This window comes from Channa argus, chromosome 16 (genome assembly GCF_033026475.1).
Source record: "Channa argus isolate prfri chromosome 16, Channa argus male v1.0, whole genome shotgun sequence".
NCBI classification, from domain to species: domain Eukaryota; kingdom Metazoa; phylum Chordata; class Actinopteri; order Anabantiformes; family Channidae; genus Channa; species Channa argus.
The window spans coordinates 11,692,917-11,714,785 of NC_090212.1; the positions used below are offsets into that span (position 1 = coordinate 11,692,917).

The following is a 21,869-nucleotide window of genomic DNA, read 5'->3' on the forward strand; positions in this document are numbered from 1 at the left end:
TTTCTATTTCAAGCCTTATGCCTACTGGAAGAAAATACAATTCGGATGCTCCGGAAACTGAAAGTTTCTCTCACTGTCTCATCTCTTTTTGTGAGTCAGGAAGGGTTATTTTAGGCCATTCTCCCCTTCCTTCTGTAGCTGAGAGCAAGGAGCACCCACTTGGCTGTTTACAGGAAGTAGTCCCGCGCACACAACGTCAACACTGTCAAGCTCTCCCTTTGCTGCTTAGCAACCAAATGAAGGAGATTTTTGGAGGTGGAGGGGGCCTGGATTGGAGAGAGAGAACCTTGGCAAAGGAGCAGTGACGGAGAGAGATTGCAGTTTGTGTTCACTGGTCACAGAGCAGTCTGCTTCAACATGCAGCTGCCTGTTCACACAAACAGAAGAAGAGCAGGAGAGGGGTTGAGTTCACATGATTGCTCCATGGACTGTCTCCCTTACATGCTACCCACAAAATGAGACAGACAGCCTACAAAGTTCTGGCTTAGCAGAGATGTAATATCATTAACACCGCCCCTCTTAATACATTCAGTCTTTAAAGGAGGAGGAAAACTGTTGAATGCACCATTCAAACCATTAGCATTCTAGGTAAAGACACCCACATTAGAAGATACCAGAAACCTGGGAGTCATGTGATGGGCTGTAGCCTTTGTTCTAGGTGATGCGTCAAGAAAGAGAAAAGTCTCTACCCTCGTTATTCATTCATTTATTTCCATTGCTTCTACTTAATAGATAATAGTATTAACCTGCCATCACCAAGGATGCCTCTGTTTTCTTAATGCACCTCAGTGGTGCAAGGAAAGAGGAAAGATGAGAAATCCCAAAGGAGACTTCAGTGAAGATATGTGGATGTGTATTATGGGACAGATGCTCGGCTTTTTTGGAAATCTGTAGGTGATTAGATGCTGCTGTCCTGTCAAACTACAAGCACGGATAAATAAAATTGCAGTGAGTGTAAACATGTGAATGCAAAGTGAGATAAAAGAAAGGGCATATAAAAACATTTGATGCACCTTTTGACTCACTCAAACTGCCAGGCCTTCATCCACCTGTCCACCATCTATTAGAGTGACTAGAAAGCACAGAGGGGTGTGGAAGCTCTTTTATGTACGTGCTGAACCCATATACAAAAGCCTTAAGGCCATCCTTGGTATCAAGACTGTGTCAAAGAAATACTAACACCCTCTGGCAAGTGTGCGGGAAGGGGCGTTCCTTGTCAAAATAATGCACAATAGACGACTGAAGTAATGAAAGCACATTGATTACCATAACTACTGCTCATTATTAATAGGCAGTAGTTATAGTATGTGTCCGCATTCAAACGAGGTTGGAAGTTGAAACTCATTCACAAGCACTAGCATTATCAAAACACTGACTCTGTTGCAGTCTCACAGTTGATAACTTGAATGACCGCAGTCCTCCACTGGAGGCCTGAAAGTCCTCCAGTGGAGGACTGCGGAATTCCACTGGCCCCATGGCAAAAACAAAAAAAAGTTAAAAGTAACAGCAGGAGTTTCTAATAAATGTTTGCTTTAACATTGGAATCTGCCTCTCTCCACCCAGACTTTATATTGGCTGTGCAAATACTAACAGACTGGATCAATGTGGACAAATGAAATCGTTTTGTAAAGATCGATAAATGAGGGGAGAAGGCTGATAAAAAAAAAAAAAACAATGCAGTGCAATCATTCTGTTGCAATCTTAACTACATTATGACAACGAAACACTCATATATACTTATACAATATATTCAAGGCAATAGAACTGTGCACGTGGGCCTCCTAAACTCTCATTTCTAATACAGCCTATTAGAGCCTATGTGGGAAAAGGTCAGGTTAAAGAACTAAAAATCAAGTGTGAATCATAAGTTAAACATCCATTCTGATTGGTCACCCTGTGTCTATCATCAGTCTGAAGGGACTCCCCTCATAGCTTAAATGGCTCCAGCACCATTCATGCATAAATCATGTCCAAGAGACAAACACACAGGCATTAACAACCCATTACATAACAAGGTGAAAATGGTCATGGAAGAGCAATTGAGGAGAACTCTGGGGGGTGGGGGCTAGATGTAAGAGGAACTCTATGATATCATCCATTAAAAGCTTTTCCTGAATCTATAGTACATATAGTTTTTGTAGTTTTAACATACATTGATACAGCCATTTAGACCAACACAGACTTTGGAAAACACACATACAGTAACTGAAGCCATGTTTAGTCATACACAATAAATTTTAATCTTAAAAAGTAGTTTTTTGGGGAAAAAAATTAAACAAAATAAAATCAGACCAATGAGGTCAATGTTAACTGGCACCATAATTCAAGCCCAGGCACAGGCTGGTTGTGTTATGTAAATTTATGGATGAAATGCTTTTTTTCCAAGACACACTTCATATTGCACAGAGTAGTGCTAAGAACTTACTTGTTAACACACGCCATTGATGAGTAAAGTGTAGGTTACTGCAAGTTGTACTTGTACTGTAAAAAGCCGGCAACAACCACTACATTTTCCCTGTCAGACAACGTCAAGCTATCACGGTGCCTTCGACCACTCATGGGTCCATCTTTTGTATGTCAGAATTTATGGGATTTGTCTTAAATGTAGACTCTTTTGGGCAAAAAAAAATAACTAAGGATGGGACACTGGGAAATTGTTGAGACTGAAAACTTTTCTGGCTATTTTGTAAAAGATATTTTAAATACCACACAATCACCATTAAAAACTATTATAAGCATTAGCCCTAAATTTCAGGGTTTTGATACAAGTGGGACCTATACTTTTAGGCGAAGGCTGCTCCCTAATGTTTAAATTAAAATATAAAAAGAAATACCATAATATGCAAATTCTTAGCTAAATACACTCTGACAGAGATGGGAAGTGAGATCACGTGTTATGACAGGACGCCTCATGCCACATTCTGAAGTTTGTTTGTCATTTTTAACATTCCTGAGGTGTTAAGGAGGGGGAAAACTATCTTGAAGCTTTCAAATTTAACTTGGGTAAAAGCTTTTACCTGTCTAATTATAATTTTTTTTTACTAACTCATTAAATAAAACTATTAATGCTCACTCAACTGTGGCTGCTGTGAAAGCTGCTAACTGTTCTGGGAGTGGGGGCAGGCCAGACAATTCAATATTCTTTGGATATCCAAAAATATGTTGTGCGGAGGATTTAAGTATCTGCCGTCAACCACTCAGACAAGTTGGGTGCAATGAAGGGTGAAAACTGCAGGCTGCACTCGATTCAGCTAGAAACAGAGACATGATATTAATATTATACCTGAAGTCTTGGGACAAGCCAATAGATGTTAGGCACTTGTTTAATTATTTGCTGAAGCAAAACTTCTGTAGTGAGAAGCACGATATGATACGAGCTGGCACAGACCAATTTTGTTACGTCTGGCCTTATGAGCAAAACCTAATCTCACCTCCAGTTTACATTATTTCTGTTTGGCACTCATTTCCTTGGTTTTCAGAGTCTTTCAGGACTCACACCGCTAATATAACTGAAATACTAACTGTAGTGTATGTTCACAAAGCAGAAACCTAAAAGTGCAAATATAAAGAATTTTTTTTTAATTGCCCTCTGCTCCTCCCGTCTCATGTTCCTTCCTGCATTTCCGTCTCTAAGAGCCCAGCCCTGCTCTCTCATGGCCAAATAATGAGACCTTTAGGTTTTATTTATGTCATATCCTGTGTCCACCGCTGCAGGGAAATGTAAAAAAGACAAGTGGAAAAGAAAGTGGCAATGTGCCAATTTCAACATACAGCCTGCAAATACATGTTGTCGTCACCTTGTTGTGAAATCAGGACAAACCTTAGAGAAAACACACAAACACATCCACATGTAAGCTTTTGAACAGGTCATGTCCACAGACAGAAGTTGGACTTTTAATAAGACGGAAATAAGACAAAAGTGCTAAAAAACAGTCTATTTCAAGAGCTTTCACACTGTTGATGTGTGGAGCAGCCTTTTGTTTTAAGGTTTGTACAACTTTTCAAGTTAGGAATTTGACCTCAGGGGGCATTCCAGCTGAAATTTAGGACTGAGAAATTATAGCCAGTTTATACTTTGATTATATTGTGTATGTTTGCTACATTATGTTCTCCAGACTGTTGTGTTCACTCCATGATACAGCATGTACAAATATTATAAATAAATAATGTGAGCATGGTTGGCAATTAGAACATGTGACTCCAACACTATTATTTTTGAAAAAGAAGAGACCCAAGCTTTAGTCTCTTCCAAAAAAATCTGCATTCTGAGAAGCACCTGATCAGGCTGCATGCTGTCAGATGACGCACAGAGCACACCCCTTAACTATAAATCCTACACATTTTACACTGAGCACTGCAGTGAAGTGAGAATAAAGCCTGGGTATGCTCAGTCTTGCATGTAGACACACACACAAATTTTTTTTTATTTCAATGGCCATCTGGAGAATGGCAACCAACATGCGATGCCACATAAATATTAAATATTTACAGGTGTCACCTTTTCTAAACAAAAACAAAACATCTAGTGCACAAATTCATCCCTTGACTCGAGAGTAATGAATTAAATTATCCACACACTCATGACCCAAAGCACACACAAAGGGACTCTGAACAGCTCACTAGTTGAATGTGAAAGGTTGGGGACAGTGGCCATCTGTCCTTGGCATGAAGGGGGGACCACTATGAGGGAAATCAAGAGTAGTGGTAGGCCCAGGTTTTCCATGCCCTGAGGACTTACACAATCAAGATGTATTTTGGCAAGCTGTGGTCTCCAAGTGGTCATGTGACAGTGGTCATGCCTTGTTATGTAGGGCAAAAAAAAAAAAAAAACAGAAAATCAAAAACAAACATAGTCTTATGTCTACTTGGTCTCTTGCCATTTGTCTGACGCAACGTGAGCAAAATATTCTTTGTCAAAAGAATATACAGATGGTGACAACCACACAGAGAAGGCCGAGGGATGGTTTAGTAATATCTGTTCTGAGTAATGCTACATTTATTTATTCTGATGTAACAAAGGCAAATAACCATAAAACACTAGGACAAAGAAGTCTATAGCAGCCTCAGGTTGAGTGTATACTCTCCTGGATTCACAGTGTTTGCAACATATAGGGCCTGCAGTGCAGTGGCCAAAGCAATGCTAATCTTCAGTCAGTTTAGACTTTTTGGTGTTTAAAAGTTGCTACCATTTAAAACTGTAATGAATATGCTTTATTACATTTAAAAATTGTCTTTCAGCAGAGGTAATGCCATACAGTGTAGAAACCAGAAAGTTGCCCTCACAGACATGACAGAAGCAAAGCAGAACTGATGAGTGAAATGGATCAAAAAAGAAAGAGTAAGGAAGATGAGAAAGAAAGCATCAGTGGTCACACAAACAAAGAGTGAACTGAAGTAAAAAAGTCAAATCAGTAAGATGATGGGATGGAACACAACAAGTGTGAAGCTGTAAAGAACCTTTTTCACACCAATATAAGCCTCCTTCCACTGGACCATTAGAAAAACCATCTGAGGTTTTATTACTTAATGACTGAGTTTTAATATTCATGAGATGTGTTTGTTCTCTTCAAGTAAAAAAAAAAAAACTAAGCTTAAGCAATGTTTATGGTTGCCTGACGGGTCATCTCACAGCGGCAATGATCTGCTTTCGAGTCTCTAAACTCTTCTCTAATTGATAGTAGCCCATCTTTTAGTATTTTCCTCCCAAATCCCTTAATTTTCACACTCCGAAAAGCTCTTCAGCACCTGGAGGGGTCGAGACAGCAAATAACACACCAAGTATTTGTGATTTCACAAGGACGTAAACACCCTCAGATCTGATGACATATTGGTGAAAACATGCACAGAGCTGGAGACGGAGGCAATTCTTGTTCACAGAGTCTTATTGTTCAAAGCGGCAACATGACCAGACACTGAGCAAGTGACAACATGCAATTCTGTAAAGCACAAAGAATAACACAGAACATAGAAAATAAGATAAAACAGCCAGAAGAATGGCCTGTTTTGAAACAGTGGCAAAAGAAGGCACATCTTGCAAGTTCAACAAGTACCTAAAACAACACTCTGAACAGCAAGAGAAGGCTTGCTCCCCTTTTCAAAAAGCCATCTTGGCTCACGTTAGTGTCTCAGAAGCTAAACAAAGATGACAGGCGTGCCACACTGAGCCGATGCCTATTGACAGATGCAGAGAGCCCGAGCAAAGGGTCGACTTTGCTGGCATCTTTTGTTACTCACTGCTCTACATCTTTAGTCTTTATGCTTACATACACTCTACAACCAGATTAAAGTGAATTGAATAATCAGATTAGTTTCTGCTAGTTTTTGTATTTTTTTGTTACTTTTGATTTATCTTTGAAGTACAACTAAATCAAAATTCCTTATCCATCAAAATTAAAATTTGTGAGAAACTACTGCAGTGAAACTTGGACGCAATTAATGGTGTCAGAATAGATTTACTAAATGGTCAGTTATTTGCATATAAACCCCAATTATCATCCGAACAGCAAACAAATGGAGGACACGCCCACTTGAGAGTGTCATCTAAAAACCAACACACAAGAGATGTATTTACAGGCTGTGATGTAAGATGGTGCACACTTCTGGCAGTATTTCTGAAACAAAACAATTGAGTTTTATCCTTTAAAGTAAAAGCTTACAATTCAAATGCATTGTAGCCCATGAAACACTTGCTTATTTTATCTACTTTAATTCGACCAAGATAACCTGGTTAGGACATATGAAATGAACTTTGCAGCACAGCATGTTTATCCAGCTTTTATAAGTATCACAGGCTGAGACTAGCTAATACCCAGTTTCATGTTTAGTGCATATAGAAGTACGACTCCTTCATGTGGTGTTTTCATGGCAATAGAGGTCTACAGACAATACCTGTTAGTTTGGTAAATTAAATTACTGATTTTAAAAAAAAAAAAAGGTACATAAACCTACACACATCACATCCATGTGAAAAGCACACACAGAGAAACATGGGTGGAGGTGATTTAAACAGTGTGTTGGCGTAGATATGCTACATTAGTGGGTGTGGTATCTTCATTGGTAATGTATGCACTTTCATATAGATTCTCAGAGACGATGTGCTTTATCAGTCATGTACACACTCTGCCGTACTGCTGATACAGAGGCTAGACAAACTAAGCAGGCAAGATCTGCAATAGGCTAAAAAGAAGAAAAACAGAATATGACGTCACTTCACAAGTAACGGCTATTGAAACACTTAAATGCAGTCGTATGCACAGGTTTATGCTTTTTCAGAAAAGATTTTGTTGAGACTATTGCATAGGCTGCATGGTGAGGAGTGCTGTCACTTCTTTGGACAATAAGAGTTTTCTTGGTCACAGGAGGAGAGAGACACTCCAACAGAGAGGCACTCAGGGCCTAATCAGTAAGTTAGGTTAGCACTGTCGCCAGCACTGGGCCAAACAATTCACAAGCAATTTCAGTAATCGCTGAGTTAGGGCAACGCAGACAAAACAAAAGGGTCAGTGTCATACCAGGATCTCATGCACCCACTTTCCTCTGCCTTGCAGTCTCTTTAGGGTAAAGACACTAAAACATATTATCTTTCAGTGAAGGATGGCCCACACACACAGCACATTTTAGGCCTCTTTATAGTGTTTAGCTAGTGTTTCTTCATGATCCTTCTTTGTTTGCACTAAACTCAGAAAAAAACAAAAAAACAACGCCGCCCTAAAGCTGTCTCATGTCTCAAACAAAGCCAAATGTAACGTCATGTTGACCTTGCTTGACTGTGTATCATGTCATATAAATGTGGCTTCTTCTGCAGTATAGGCAGGGGTCTCCCAGGTAAAGCACTAAAGTCCTTGGTTACAATAAAATGTCATCAGACCTTCACATCCCTTCAACCCCAGCACCCTAGGGGCAGCTTCAAACAAGGGTCACCTCTGACCTCTGCAAGCTGGTATGGGACCTTTTATACAGAATAATGGGGCGGTGTGTTGGTGAAGCAAACCTGCCTGGAATGGGCTGTGCGAAGGGGACATTTCTTTCTGTTCTGCCCTCCAGCTCTTAACGTCTTTACCTGAATAAAAGCCAGTCTCTTTCTCCCTTTGCAGGAGAGGGAAAAAGTGGACGCTAAAAACTACCTTAGGAAATGGGCTGATGTCCTGTTGTTGAGTTTTCTGCAAATACACAAAGGATTTAAACCCACTAAAAGTGAGGAAACGCTTCAGTCTCTACGTGACTTTACATACCAAAAAGAGTGACAAAAAGAAATTACAATTAATTTAAGAGGGAGGCTATGAGGAGTACTGAGATTTTTTTCATTACACTGCATGGGTTTTGATAGCTGGTGGCTCTTTTAAAGATTCTATTCTATGTCGGTGCATTCAATTTGATACATACAAATGCACAAACCCCCATTCGATTTCAAATTTTAAAACAAATGTGTGAGAATATGTGTTGTGGAGCCACCATGACTGAGCCATTCACCGTCAGCTGAGACTAAGTGGATTATACTACAGCAATATCAGCCCGAAGATGAACAAGGAGGCACATTGTTATCAGAATTATGGATGGATTAGGGTTATTTTCAAGTCACTTCATTATCTATAAGACACTAAAACAGCTAGCAAACTATTGAACTGCTTTGCACTGGTGTCATCTATTTAAAGTTATTACAGCTCAGAAACGCACAAAAAACCAAGCTGATCATTTTCACACCACTTTAAGCTCTAATCCTTAAGATTTTCATACAATTATAACTTGATTATTTATGGTCTGCGCTCTTTTCTAAAATAGCCCTTCTATGTAGCCACATTCAAAATTTATATTTCACAGTTTCCACAGTTGGTTTAATTGGTTGTGGTGAAATACGCCATTTCCCATTGGGTTTCAATTTCCTTCCTGTAGGAATGACAGGAAATCAATGCATGCCTGCACAATACTACATCAACAGTGTCAACGCTCACTGTTGACTCTCTCTAACAAAGCTGTATTGCAATAAGTGCTAATGGAAGCCAGGTGTCCTACTGCTAATAACTGACAGCATTCAAATGACCAAACATTGTGAAGCCACCAGTGGCGGCACCCAGTTTATATCACGAGCACGAATTGTGACTAGTTATCAAATACAGGTCTACAAAACAAGACTGAGGAAGTTTTCAGCATCTCTTGGACATCAGATGATTTTTAAAGAAAACGTTATCATTTTAAATCTCTTATTTATAATAATGGTTTAAAATGTGGCATAATAGTTCCAAAACTGAAATTGCAACACAGCAAGAGGCCCTGGTTCTGGTGGAAGGAACCGCAACCCAATTAATGCTTAGTTCTGCGATTAAAAACAAACAATAGCTGAGGTCTGAATCAAATTGTGGCTCAGTTAGTAAAAGTGGCAGCAATAAGTTTAGATTTGTTTTGAGCATATGCCCAAAGAACATGGCATGATGTGCTGTGATGCAAGCAGATCTTTCCTAAACGTGAAGTTCCGTTCATTTATTTTTGCCATCTGTGGCACTTACTTGTTCTTTTTACCATGCCAGGTTGGCTCACCACTGGCACACCCAGATCCTAGCCTACCTCCTGACTCATCGATTTCTACTTCACTTAGTAATTTCCAACATTTCCGAGTCTCAGCAGAATACAAGTATGAACGTGTTGTATTCTGCAGTTTCCAAGTGTAGGTGGAGAGCAACAGTAATAGAGACAGACATAGTAAGGAGCAAAGGTTTGGCTTATTCCCAGTGGAGCTGTGAATGTGAGTGGTACCCCTTTAATGAACAAGAAACATGATTTTTATTTGGACTATAGTCTGTTGATGCTACTGTGGGTGGAAAAACTACAGTCTCCTCCCACAGAATATTTCTCCCTGACTTTGTTCCAAATTAGTAACTTTGAAAAGAAGCTCATGCTGTGTGAATGTGTGGGATAGACAGCAAAATCTGAACTTTACAAACAATTTGAAAGCTGTTCTTGCTTCGGTAAAAACTCCATAGCTGCAGATATAGCTGGACTGCAAATGCCTTGACATAATCATGTTACATCAGCAATAGCTGGGCTGTTTTTTGCAGGATCTGCAGTAAGTTTTACCACAGAACTAAATCTGGATCCAGGTTTGCAGTGAGAGCGGTCTTAAAATCATTCTAGCTGTGTCTCTCATTAGGCAGTCACTACGTCTATACGAAGAGTGAGAGTTGCACAACTGTAAGCTCTGAGGCAAAAACCCTACTCCTCAATCCCAAGGGCTCGCTGCAATTTACGCATTCCTAAAATGATAAATCCTGTCAGTGTTAGACGGTCAGCAGAAAAGAACCTGTGCTGCATTTAATACACAACAGTGTCTCTGTTTATGAGCCCTGCTTGTCTGAGTGAATGGAGCCTGAGAGAACGGCTTAAATTGCAAAGTGATCTTCTAGAAGATGCACAGCTCACGTGAAATCCTTATCTCCACCCTCATCATCATCATCCCACAGCTCTGACCAGCTGGACACAAGGCAGAACACAAAGAGCTAATTTGAACAAATTGTTCTGTAGCTATTTATTCAAAATCTTGCACTGTTGACTGCAGACGTTCCCAAGCATCATTAGCTCCTTTGTGCCAGATGCCTTAAAAGGCCCACAGCAAATGTGCAAATAAAATAAAAATTGTGACAGCAGCTCCTGGTGATACAAGTTTAAGAGCATTTGAGCAGAGCGGCTTCGTGGTTGATGTGGACGTTAACAGGTCAACACTGACAGCTGAAGTAAATTCAAAAGATTGGCCCTCATCTTTACTTAAATTTGCTAAGGCCCTTCAAGCTCAGCACTACACTGGTCACTCATTCCTAACATCTTGCTGAAATGGTATTAAGACTTTTCCAGATGTGTTACAAGGAGAAAAGTGTGCCTTAGCAAAAGCACACAGCAGTAAAAGTACTGAACATCTGGAACAGCCAAGTCTCTTTTGAGAACAGATTGGTATTATCTGGCTCCACTGTACTAAATTTAGTGAAACCATTTTAAACAAAGTGACAGTAGTTGAGATTTAATTATTGGTCAACTGTATTTAAACCTAATTGGTTTTGCATTTCTGAAATCCACAGTCTGAAATCTCTGTAACTTTAAGTTCTGCTGTTTTATCTAGAGCTCAACAGAGTTTTTCTGACAGATGGAGTCTTTTCAGGACATGGAAATTAATTGTGCTTTAAAAAAGAAAATAAATAAATAAAGCAATTCCTTTTTTTCTTCCCCAGACAAACTTTTGGATTATACAAGAATAAAAATTGACTCTCTACAAATCAAGTTCCAAAGATATTTACAGTTTATAGCTGACAAAGCAACAGTATTTTCCCCCCCTCCCTGTATTATTTTCATCTGTGTAATGTTTCGCCAGTTTAAAAAAAAAATCTTGCAGGCCCAGTTCAAAGCTGAGTCAATGTAAAACAAATCCTAGGGATCACGGATTTTCTGGGACAATCAAAATATCATTACCAGTTAAAGGTTTACTAAACTGCCTGATTATTATCGTCACCATAACGACAGTCTTGTCCCAAACAGAGGAGATTTTTTTTTTTCTTACCACCGAGTACTGCGAGTGCAGTTTACAGCTAACATCAATTAAAACCCTCAAAGCTGCTCTTTGTCTATACAAAGTGCTCTTGGTATGTGTACGCCTTTGTATGCTTCCATGTGCGTTGGCTTCAATAATGGCTTCACCACCAGAACTTTTTCCCAGAGTTGGGTTTACAGCCAAACTAAGTAACAAGAAGTTCTTCAGCCTGAGAGCTTAGCAGGAACCCAACAACCACTTTAACAGAGCTTCAGAGGTCCATCAACGACCATCAGACTTTTATGTGTAGTTAGATGAAGAGCACAGACCACCCTCTTTAAAGAAGCACGAGGACAAAGATTTGCAGATATAATGACAGAAAATTAAACTAATTGTGCAGAAGTCCAAGCTCCATGTGTGGCACACACCAGGCCCTGCTCATTATCTTCAGAGACCTGAAGATGGCGGTTCAAACACACTTTCCGTCCAATCGGATGGAGATTGCGAGGCTCTGCCAAGAAGAATGAGTCCAGCTGTGAGAAGCTTGGTGAGATTTACCCAAGAAGACTCAAAGATGTATCTACTGCCAAATCTACAAAGTTCAGATTTAAGGGTGTAGATACCCATGTATTGAAGTTCTCAGTTTTAGATTTTTAATAATTTGGAATTCTAAGTATGTTGTTTGGTTTACTGTGTATACCATCTGTATTATTCATTACAATAGTTTCCAAAGCAACTAAAACCTAATTCCTTCTCAGTCGTCTCCATTTGCCTCTGGGAGCGGACTGACTGCTCTTTTTCACTGAGAAATCTGTTACCGATTTGTACATACCATCACTCACTTGTTTTAAACAAATCCGTAGCTGCGGGTGGTGACTTGATGCACTTATTGCCCCGTGGGAACAGGCTCTTTCTGACAGGAATGGGAAAAAGTGCTTCACTACATCTCCTGAAGGTCTGTGAAAGACCTTGTGAAACATTTGTGTTCATGTGTGTTCATGTCTGTACTACAGACAGAGCGCGGGAGCTTTTTCCCCCCCAATAAATGCTTCGGACCTGTAGTACGGCTAAAAGCATGCAACTGGAGAGAAAATCAATCGCACCAATTGAGACATTTTAAAAGCCACGGCTTATGATTTCTATGAAAGGATGGACCCTTTATGCGTCTCCATTGTTGAGTCCACAATCCAATCACAGATTGACATTATTGGACATAACATCTTTTCAGGATCATTTATCATGGCCACATTTTGTGTAAAAGACATAGACACTGTCTCCAATCCTCACGACCGAGCTTTGTGAAAAATAAGAAAGATGTTTACTAATAATAGATGCTAGAAATTCATTTCATGTACCATACACACACACACCCCTCAGAGCCTTGGCCCTGACTGTAGGAGTGCTCTGTTTGTCTAGTAGCCTGGTTTCATATGTCTATTAATCTGACTGCACCCTGAGGGGGGGACCTGCTGCTTAAAATGGAAATAGCAGGGCACAGAGTGACCTTTCAGAGCTCAGTGGAGCCATCCACTCTGAACATGTTCTGCTCCAATATGAGATGTGTGGATAACAACTATGATCCAAGGCCATGGGCAACACCAGTTGCAGCAAACCCGATAATAAAGTGTAACAAACAGTGATCACACAGATCCTGTAAACCTTACTGGTCATTATAAAAGCAGTGATTTGTACATCTACATCTGTCTACTCTAGAATAATAAAGGCTTTCCCAGTTAGACAAGTTACTCGCTAACACTGAGCTGGCTGTGAGGCAAGTACACAATCACTTGAGGTGAAAACGAGCAAATGGCGAAAATAACTGACAGCAGATTACAGGTGAGACTGAGAGCATGGGCTCCCTCAGCTCCCACTGTGCTACATGGGGAAGAGCAACAAAGACTTACCTCGCCTTCTGAGACAACGCCGTCTTGGTGGTGTAACCTCAGGAAAGGTTGAAAAGATGATCTCCTGAATTGGATTAACGAAGAGGTGGCCAGTCAGGCGGAGGTGGAGGAGGAGGAGGAGGATATCTCTGACGGGGTGATGCCCATATTTACTGTGCGCCTTTACAGCGACAGGATGGAAACATTTGAAGCGCTACGGCCGCCTGCAGCGCTTCAGATCCGGCCCTGGTAGAAACACCAACAACCATCGACAAACAAGAAAACACTGCAGACAGATAAACACAGCGGAGGGAAGCACAGGCTGCAGCTGACTGACTCCCCCTCTCTCCTGTGGGCTTTGCTTGACAGTGGAACTGTTCATACACCAGCAGTCTACACTCGGTCACTGAGGAGTGCGCAGCGTCCAGCCGTCAGCCTGTTACACAAAGCCCACGAAAAGCAACCGTCTGTCTTGATGCGAGAACCGGAGGTGGTGCGTTTAGCTCTCCGTGGTTCCTGCTGCCGTGCTCGGTAGGAAATCAGCTGCTTTGCACGGGAGAGACGCCATTAGTGCGTGAGAGGCTTCCGTCTGCTGCTCTGCCGCTTAGAGGAGAGAGAGCAGCGCCTGTCACCTTTTCACAGACCACAGCGCCTCCTGCTGGCGAAGTACTGCACTCACCTCTAAATTGCAAGCGTGTGCACGACCCCCTAGTGGTGTAGGAATAGCATGCAAGTACTTTGCAGATAGTGTTACTTGGAATAAACAGTCTGAGTGCTGAGATGTTGGACATACGTGGGGGCGTTTAAAGATGTTCTTCAAGCACAAATGTCTGTTGAATTTATTCTACTACTTTATTCTACTACTGCTACTTTTCAATAAAAAAATATTGAGGAAATATGTATACCTCATGTTTTAATAGGCAAGTTGAAATTGCAAAAAGCCTATTTTGGAAAAAAAAAGTTTTTAAATTATGGCCAAAAACTACAAGAAGTGTAGCTGTTGGCACCCACACCATCTAAAATGTACAGAGAATGCGGTGTATTGTACTAGATTCCAAAATCTTCTGTTATCTGAACACATGAGCAAGACAAACTCCAAACTAAACTATTTGCACAGAGAAGTACAACCAGATCAGAAAAGGTTTTAATGGGGAATTTGAGGACACGTTGTTTTATTATCTAATCTTAAAAGAGTGTATGCTCTCCTGAACCCCAGTCTGCAGAGTCACAAGCAAATTTAGTTTCAGTTTAGTTTCACTATAAGTTTATTGACATGAACAAACAACATCATGATTGCTCAGAAGTGAAACCTTATACTGTATGTGCAGAAATAAAATGCTAAAGTCCTGAACTCAATCCCATCATTGTCCCAGGTGTTTATAGTGTCCAAGATGGAGACAATCAACATACTGCTACAGAGCTCGCCATGTGCACTGCCACATGAATCTCATTGACAACAGAAGGTAAAGTAAAAGGACACCATTGCCTTTGGATTTGTTTACTACGGGTTACTACAACAGCAGCAAGTAGAGGCCTGTCCCCAACAGTAAGAGTAAAAGGCTAGACAAGTCTGCTTAGTGAGGATTAAAATGCCCAGCCTGAACAGACAATGCCCAACAATAGTGACATGATGTGTTATACAGCACATTTCAATTACATTAGAGTTGTTTAACTAAAAGGCTTTTATATAATGATGTATTTTTCCCATTCGTATGTATTCCAGCACTCAATAATATGCCATAACCTTTAGACTGACCTTTAAGTGGCCATGTTGCAGAATATGTACTTGAATGTGTTTTCAGAGTTTATACATGTATCTATGTAATCATAAAAATACACCTTAACAAGTATTGTTTAATGTAAAATAAATTTATTGCGTTATATTTCTAGTACTAGTAAACAGTGTTTCTGATTTTTAATATTTTCTGGCGACTGCTTACAATACAATACTTCTCACATGTTTAACAACAATCACAAGCTGCTCATTATAAAAGTAAAGGACATAAATATTGAAAAAATATTAATACTTCAGAAATGATCTTTGGAAAATGTAACTTCAGTAATACAATTTTACCATTCAAGCTTCATGTCAGCTTTGCTCCACACATATTTTCCTCCTCTCTTAAGAAACATCTTCTCATCAAAACCACTGAAGCAAATGGCTTCCTTCACACCAACGTCAAGGATGGACTTGGACGGGTCCTTCCTTCCCTCTCGACAGTCCAAGAAACGCATCTGAAAAATGAGGAAATAGTTTACATAAACAATGCAAATGCATTTTTAATAATGTGGTCACACTAATAGATAAATGAAGGCTAGATTTGTCAAGTGAACCATGTAGGTACTTACATATTCATCCAGGATTAGATAGGAGTTCCTCATCTGTAAAACCAAACAAGACCACAAATTGAAAAAAACACAGACCTCTAAGTCCTATAAGTTTCATTACTGATGAAGAGCTGGTCACATCTGGTTGGGTCAATGAACGTGGCTGCGAGGACTTTCATTTCCTGATCAGTGTCCTTCACAGCTGAATAAAGGAGTGGTTTGGATTGCAAAATATGTAACACACCTTTTCAATTCTTGCTTACTCTATCAGAATGCTTTGACAGAATTTGATCTCACTGATGTCCACTGTGTGATAGTTACATTGTGATTAAAAGGTGATGCTTTTAACTACAAGCAGTATTGTCAAAAATGTTGACTAACCTAATAATACGACTGTGTTATTAACTCAGAGAAATGGGCAGTAGAGTGGTGATATCCGACAGGAAGCCCCAGGCAAATAAGACTATTTTCAAAAAATTAAACTTGTTTTTTTTTTAGGTATTAATTGTCAGTCAAAGTGTTTCAATATGAGAGTTATGATCATGTAAGAGAAGGGGATTAAGTTGCTCTTTGCGTCTGCCACTATTCCTAATCTCATACCTTCTCGTTGGACTCGGGAACGAGGCAGGAAACGCTGCTGTGTCTGTCCAGAAACTCCTCAAACTGCTGGTCGCTGATCACGAACCTCTCAGCCTCTCTCAGAGCTGCCTCACCTGCGTTCTCCCCATTAATCAGCAGACACTGGAATACCTGAAAATACAGACAGAGCATACAGAGGATGAGCAGGAGGACTCACATGTGTACACACAAATGCACCCTCTCTTCCTGCCTTCACCTTCCACCGGACTGGGTTAAGCTCGGTGATTTGCTCCCTCATGTCTTCATCAACGTTGAAGGTGTTGATGACCGAGTTGATTTTGAATGCCACTTTATACTGCTGGCACCAGTTGCGGATCTTGAAGAGGTTGTCAACGTGGCTCTTCCTGCCCTGAGTTCTGCCAATCAGCTGGTTGGTTGTTTCATCGAAACTGTCACAAGAGATGGCCAAGATGTCCAGATAGTCACCTGACAGAAGGTGAGACAGAAAATGCCATAACCTTTATATATGCGGCCAACTAGTTTGTAATAACACAAAGAATTCAGTAACAAATTTGTGTGAAAAGGTTTTGGATCTTACCATACTTCTGGAACCAATTTTCTTTGATCATGCTTCCATTGCTTACGATGCTGACGCTTGGGAGCTGGAGGTCCAGTTTACAGAACTGAACTAATTTCCCCAGAAACTCCCCCCTGTCATGCAGGAACGGTTCTCCTCCGGAGAAGTTGATCTTTTCCATGCCTAACAAAAAACATAGATCACATCAGCTCCATGTAATGAACGTGACACCGGATGTAGAAGAGAAAACAGCTCATTCACTTACCCGATGCCTTCAGAAGTTTCAGGCCCCTCTTGGCTTCATCTAGAGGCAGTACGAAGGATGTTTTTGCAGTGTGGAAGCAAAATCCACATTTATAATTGCACTTGCGCGTAAAATGGTAGTTGACGCTTGCTGGAGTCGTAGACTGGATTTGCCGTTCTTCCAGTTTTCTGTCAACAGGTGAAACGTGGGATCCTTCCGTTGCCCAGAGTCTTCGCAGTGTCCAAAAACAAACACTTGAAAAGAAGCAAAAAATGCGATGCAGAGTGTCGAGACAGAGCTGCAGCAGCTTCGGAGACGAGTGCTCATTGGAGAAAAACATCATTTCAGCTCTATTACATCTGCTGTGTCCGCACCACGCACATCGCACCTTAAATAGAGAAATGCACGGTCGGTCAGCTGATGTGCTACTGAGTTTCTGTTTACAAACAACGAAACTCAGCTGTGCGCTTGGCGAGTGGGTGAATACATGGTTACACCCAAGGCGTTACAATGACTCACTGTATTTACAGCAGGCTATGCGTAAATGCGTCGTTCTCACAACAGGTGCCATATATTACGGCAGGTGAGCACCAGACAGAAGTAGGTCACAGAGAATCGCCAGCAAGACTTTGACTTTTATTACGGGTTGAGTTTCGTTTCGGCTTTTTACTTTCGTTTCCCCTTCAGTTTATGTAATACTTTCCATTGGGTATCATCTGTCCAGACTAGAAACTGATCACAACGCTTGGACTATGGCACGACGCACCATGTCCCTTCTTCCCCAATGGTCCTCTCGTGTTTTTTCAGTGGAGCTTGACGGAGCGCCCCTTTATTTTGGAATTCAGGAAAAGCCCCGTGGAGAAGTGCCACGGCTGTTCAGAGATGCACTTGACGGCACCTGTTATTCCCTCCTTGTGTGCAACAGCGACCGGGTCAGAGGAGCCAAGTTTTACGCGGAGCTCAAAGACAAATTGTCGAGAGATTTGCATCCCGAGTGTGTTTTATGTCCCATGTCCTGTTTCCTGCCACACACCAAAGATTCTCTCATCAAGGGCTATTTTTTAAAGGCCAATTCTGAGAGCGCCTCCCTAACAGAGCGACTCCTGCGAGGTTTAATTCAACACGACCCAGTGCTTGTGTGCTCGTACTTACAACGTGAAAACTTTTGGACTCAGTATCTGTGGCCACGCACCGGGACAGAAATGCCAAGGAAGTACTATGTGGTGCCCTCAGCAGCGCCACAGTATCACCCATCTACTCTGAACATCGTCAACTCTGATGTTTTCTACAGGTTTGAGGAGGCGTACGAAGTCCTGAAAAAGGTTCCTATAATCTGATTATGAGGTGCACAGTCATGTTTAGTTACATAGTTTTACTTACAATGGTGCAAAAATATGAAAGATTCTGCAGACCTGCGCCCTCATGTGGTAGAATATGGCATAGCAGCGGCTTGTAAATGGCCCAAAGCACTTGAGACTTTCCTCTATTGTTGTTCCCCGTGGCTCGTAGTAGTGCGTGTTCTGCACGTCACCGGCTACGACTCGCCCCTGTCTTCTCTCACAGCAGCAAACTGATTTTGTCTGTTCTGCAGTGTGGTGACATCATCCCAGAGGCAACATCTGTACTGGAGCTGCTACCCAGCTGCGTGGAATCTAGAAGAAAACCAGACTTCCCGGTTATTGTAATAGAGGGCCTGGATGCCACAGGTTAATGTCACTATCTTATTACATATATGATCAGTTGTGATGTATAGATACATAACTAAAGTGATGGCTGGTTGCTCTCTGCTAAAGTCATTATCTGCCAGTGAGCTTTGCCTAATGTAATATCACGTGGCATGACCTCACATTAGTTACATCACTGTGAAAATGGTTCACTGCTCATTTAAAACGCTGCAAACCTCATCCATGTCGGTAGGATGGAAGACTTACATCCATAAATCATGACATTTAAAAGTGAAAAGGAGATTCTACCTTTAACGCTATAAAAAAATAAAAAATAAAAAATAAAATAAATTGGCCAGTCTTTGTGTCTCTTAGGTCTCCTCAGAGGGGTAACTGTTCCTCCCACTGCTTTTCCCCATCACAGGTAAGACCACTCTTACAGAGTCTCTGCGGGATACTTTAGGGGCCGTTCTACTGCGATCCCCTCCCCAGTGCCTGTCCCCCTGGAGGGCCCGCTTTGATCAGGAACCACCCCTCATCCGCAGGGCCTTCTACGCTCTGGGGAACTACATCACAGCGGAACAAATAAGCCAGGAGGGCATGAAGGCACCTGTCATCGTTGACAGGTAATGACAGCTGAGTTGTTGCAGGTGGAGTGGAGTTTCTGTAGTTTGTGACCTTTTTTTCTTTTGAAAGAAGTTGCGAAGGGTACACGGGACAATAGATCTAGTCATAAATCTCCTAGTCTGCCTAAGACGCTGCACATTTGATCACACATCAGTGACCTTTGAATCCACCACCTCCTATCTGTCCCCAGATTCTGGCACAGCACAGCAGCTTACGCCATCGCCACAGCGGTGAGCGGCTCACCGTGCAACCTTCCAGCCGAGAGTTCGGAGGTATATCATTGGCCCAGCGACCTCCTCAAGCCAAGCCTCGTGGTCTTACTCACTCTGGACCCCGAGGAGAGGAAGAGGAGGCTGCGTAACAGAGGTCAAGGAAAAACTGAAGAGGAGCAAGAGCTGGATCACAACCAACTTTTCAGACTCAGGTGAGATATTTAGATTATATTATATTTCATTTGGATGCAGACATTTCAACAAGCTTAAGATTAACCATCTAAATACTGTGCAGGGTTGTAACTCATGATTACTGAGTTAAGTTATTAACTTCAACATTTGTATTAGTTATTAATTCATTTTCAGGCGCTCCACTAATAGGCCAATAGCCTTGTAGTTTCAATAAAAACATTAGTTTTCCTAAAGCAAATGAAGAAATGTCAGTGCTTATGTGCAGTTTGACTGTTTTTAATGCAAGTAATCCAGTTTAAACATCACCAGATCGCTCACTTTTTTGTGCTAGCTGTTATCATCTGATTTCCTGCATCCAGTGAAAAAGGCAACGCAAACCAAAAATAAAAAAGCATTGACGAAAAACAGCTAAACCATAAATTTAAGCTCTAGGCTCTTACTTTCCTGCCCGACAAAATTGAATCTGTTACAGCTCACAGCTGTAAGGCCAAACTATAAAAAACACGTAAGAAATTATTGAACCCTTAAACAATTTCTTGATATGGGAGATTTAAAAAAAAATACTTTTCTGTTATCCAAAATCCACAAACATAAACCAACACTTTACTGTATAGTAGGCAGATACTGCAACATAAATATGGATCTAAACATATACTGTGGGTGTGTTTAGGATTGCAGCTCAGTCTTAGTCTACCCATAAAACACTTAACAATCAATTACTGTCCAATGCAGAAAGCAGCTGATGTTGCACCGTTCATCAATGTCCTCACTGATCAGCACCATATGAACACAATACTCAAACATATCCTGAAAACTGATGTCAGATATCAAATGTCAGGTGCATTCTACAGTACTTTGATTTAAGTGCTTCTGCTATTGTTGATTAGTCTGTTTGTGTGTGTGTGTGTTTGCCTTCAGAGTGGAGAAGGCTTACCAGAGGATCCATGGGCCAGCTTGCGTCACTGTCGATGCTAGTCCTCCTGCAGACCAAGTGCTTCAACAAGTGCTGCTTTTAATTAGGGAAAAATGCCACTTGTAAACAGTTCTCTATCTCCTCTGCGGGCAGCGCAGCACCCACTGGATGTAGTACCGCCATTTAACACTGGGTGTCAGTAAGGTGTTGCTAATGTGATAGCAGGAGCCCTCGTGGCCAGATTGCAGTGAGAGATTTTTTTATGCAGAATGAGTAAAGGTTGAATGGCTAAGGGCCAAAACCACATGCTACACTCAGAAATACATATTCATGTGGACACACATACATTCATGCACAGATTAGTATTGTCAAGAAGAAGTTTGAATTTAACCGCTGTTGTGACCTTTCACAAATCAGTGTAGCTGTCAGAAACAGAGTAGCTGCACTTATTGACAAGCACATGTATTTAGACTGACAATGAGACAATGGATGGAAACATTTATACAACTAGTCAGTTATATACATGTGTAATTTTATTGCATAATTCCTAAAATATATGCGAAAGAATAAACTTTAATGCAACTACACGATCCAGTTTAATTGCAGATTTAAAAAGTTCTAAATTGTTTAAAAGATGTTTTAGATTAAAGGAAGATTACACTAAACATCTGTTTGTGATTTCTTCTTGAGTGATTATGTCTTACATAAGCCATTCGAAGACGTTAACTGTAAGTGTCAGCATGTTTGTGTTCCGACCGGCTCAGATGATTACATAGAAACTCACAGTGAACACATTGTTTTGCGTTTTTCAAAAACATGTACCTTTCGCTGACACTGCCGAGGGCCTTTCCCTAACGTTCAACCATGGGTTAATGAAAAAACTGATGCCATTTGTAGCGATAATCTGTGTGGCTCTCAGTAGAGCTGTACAGTGCTCTGAGAACATACACACAAATTACAGTCTGATCTGACAGTCGTGCAACAAATCCTCCTTCATGGAGGCGCTACTGAAAGACGTTTCTCTTATTTTGTCCACCTTACTTATCAGTGAGGCTAGGCTAAGTAACCGAAACACACTTCTCTATGATGCACTACTTTCCAACTGCAGCCACCAGAATGGTCATAAAGTTGAATGAAAACATCT

The 21,869-nt window shown here is 41.0% G+C and overlaps 3 protein-coding genes across 3 annotated transcripts in view; 1 reads left to right on the forward strand and 2 right to left on the reverse strand.

Moving 5' to 3' along the window:
• Positions 1 to 13,987, reverse strand: part of rnf144aa (ring finger protein 144aa) — a 25,601-nt gene extending 11,614 nt beyond the window's left edge. The window contains exon 1 of the mRNA XM_067478731.1: positions 13,411 to 13,987. The gene's annotated coding sequence lies outside the window, so the exon portion shown is untranslated. The remainder of the gene's footprint in view (positions 1 to 13,410) is intronic.
• Positions 13,988 to 15,239: 1,252 nt separating this feature from the next.
• Positions 15,240 to 17,631, reverse strand: rsad2 (radical S-adenosyl methionine domain containing 2). Its single transcript, XM_067478730.1, has 6 exons — positions 17,139 to 17,631; positions 16,895 to 17,056; positions 16,553 to 16,782; positions 16,318 to 16,467; positions 15,739 to 15,771; positions 15,240 to 15,624 (listed from the first exon to the last, which is right to left on the reverse strand). The coding sequence occupies exons 1-6, from the start codon at positions 17,458 to 17,460 to the stop codon at positions 15,460 to 15,462; spliced, it is 1,062 nt and encodes a 353-aa protein (XP_067334831.1). The 5' UTR covers positions 17,461 to 17,631; the 3' UTR covers positions 15,240 to 15,459.
• A 90-nt stretch (positions 17,632 to 17,721) lies between these two features.
• On the forward strand, positions 17,722 to 21,390 carry cmpk2 (cytidine monophosphate (UMP-CMP) kinase 2, mitochondrial). The gene is made up of 5 exons (XM_067478729.1): positions 17,722 to 18,439; positions 18,709 to 18,823; positions 19,206 to 19,407; positions 19,599 to 19,832; positions 20,731 to 21,390. The coding sequence occupies exons 1-5, from the start codon at positions 17,870 to 17,872 to the stop codon at positions 20,849 to 20,851; spliced, it is 1,242 nt and encodes a 413-aa protein (XP_067334830.1). The 5' UTR covers positions 17,722 to 17,869; the 3' UTR covers positions 20,852 to 21,390.
• Positions 21,391 to 21,869: the final 479 nt, after the last annotated feature.

Excerpts from the sequence above, each read along its gene's own strand:
- rsad2 (XM_067478730.1), bottom strand. The coding sequence starts at position 17,460 with ATGATGTTTTTCTCCAATGAGCACTCGTCTCCGAAGCTGCTGCAGCTC. Across the intron at positions 17,057-17,138 it reads GAAACTTCTGAAGGCATCGG|GCATGGAAAAGATCAACTTC; the intron begins GTAAGTGAATGA and ends GTTTTTTGTTAG. Across the intron at positions 15,772-16,317 it reads TTCCCGAGTCCAACGAGAAG|ATGAGGAACTCCTATCTAAT; the intron begins GTATGAGATTAG and ends TTGGTTTTACAG.
- cmpk2 (XM_067478729.1), top strand. The coding sequence starts at position 17,870 with ATGGCACGACGCACCATGTCCCTTCTTCCCCAATGGTCCTCTCGTGTT. Across the intron at positions 19,408-19,598 it reads GCACCTGTCATCGTTGACAG|ATTCTGGCACAGCACAGCAG; the intron begins GTAATGACAGCT and ends ATCTGTCCCCAG. Across the intron at positions 19,833-20,730 it reads AACCAACTTTTCAGACTCAG|AGTGGAGAAGGCTTACCAGA; the intron begins GTGAGATATTTA and ends GTTTGCCTTCAG.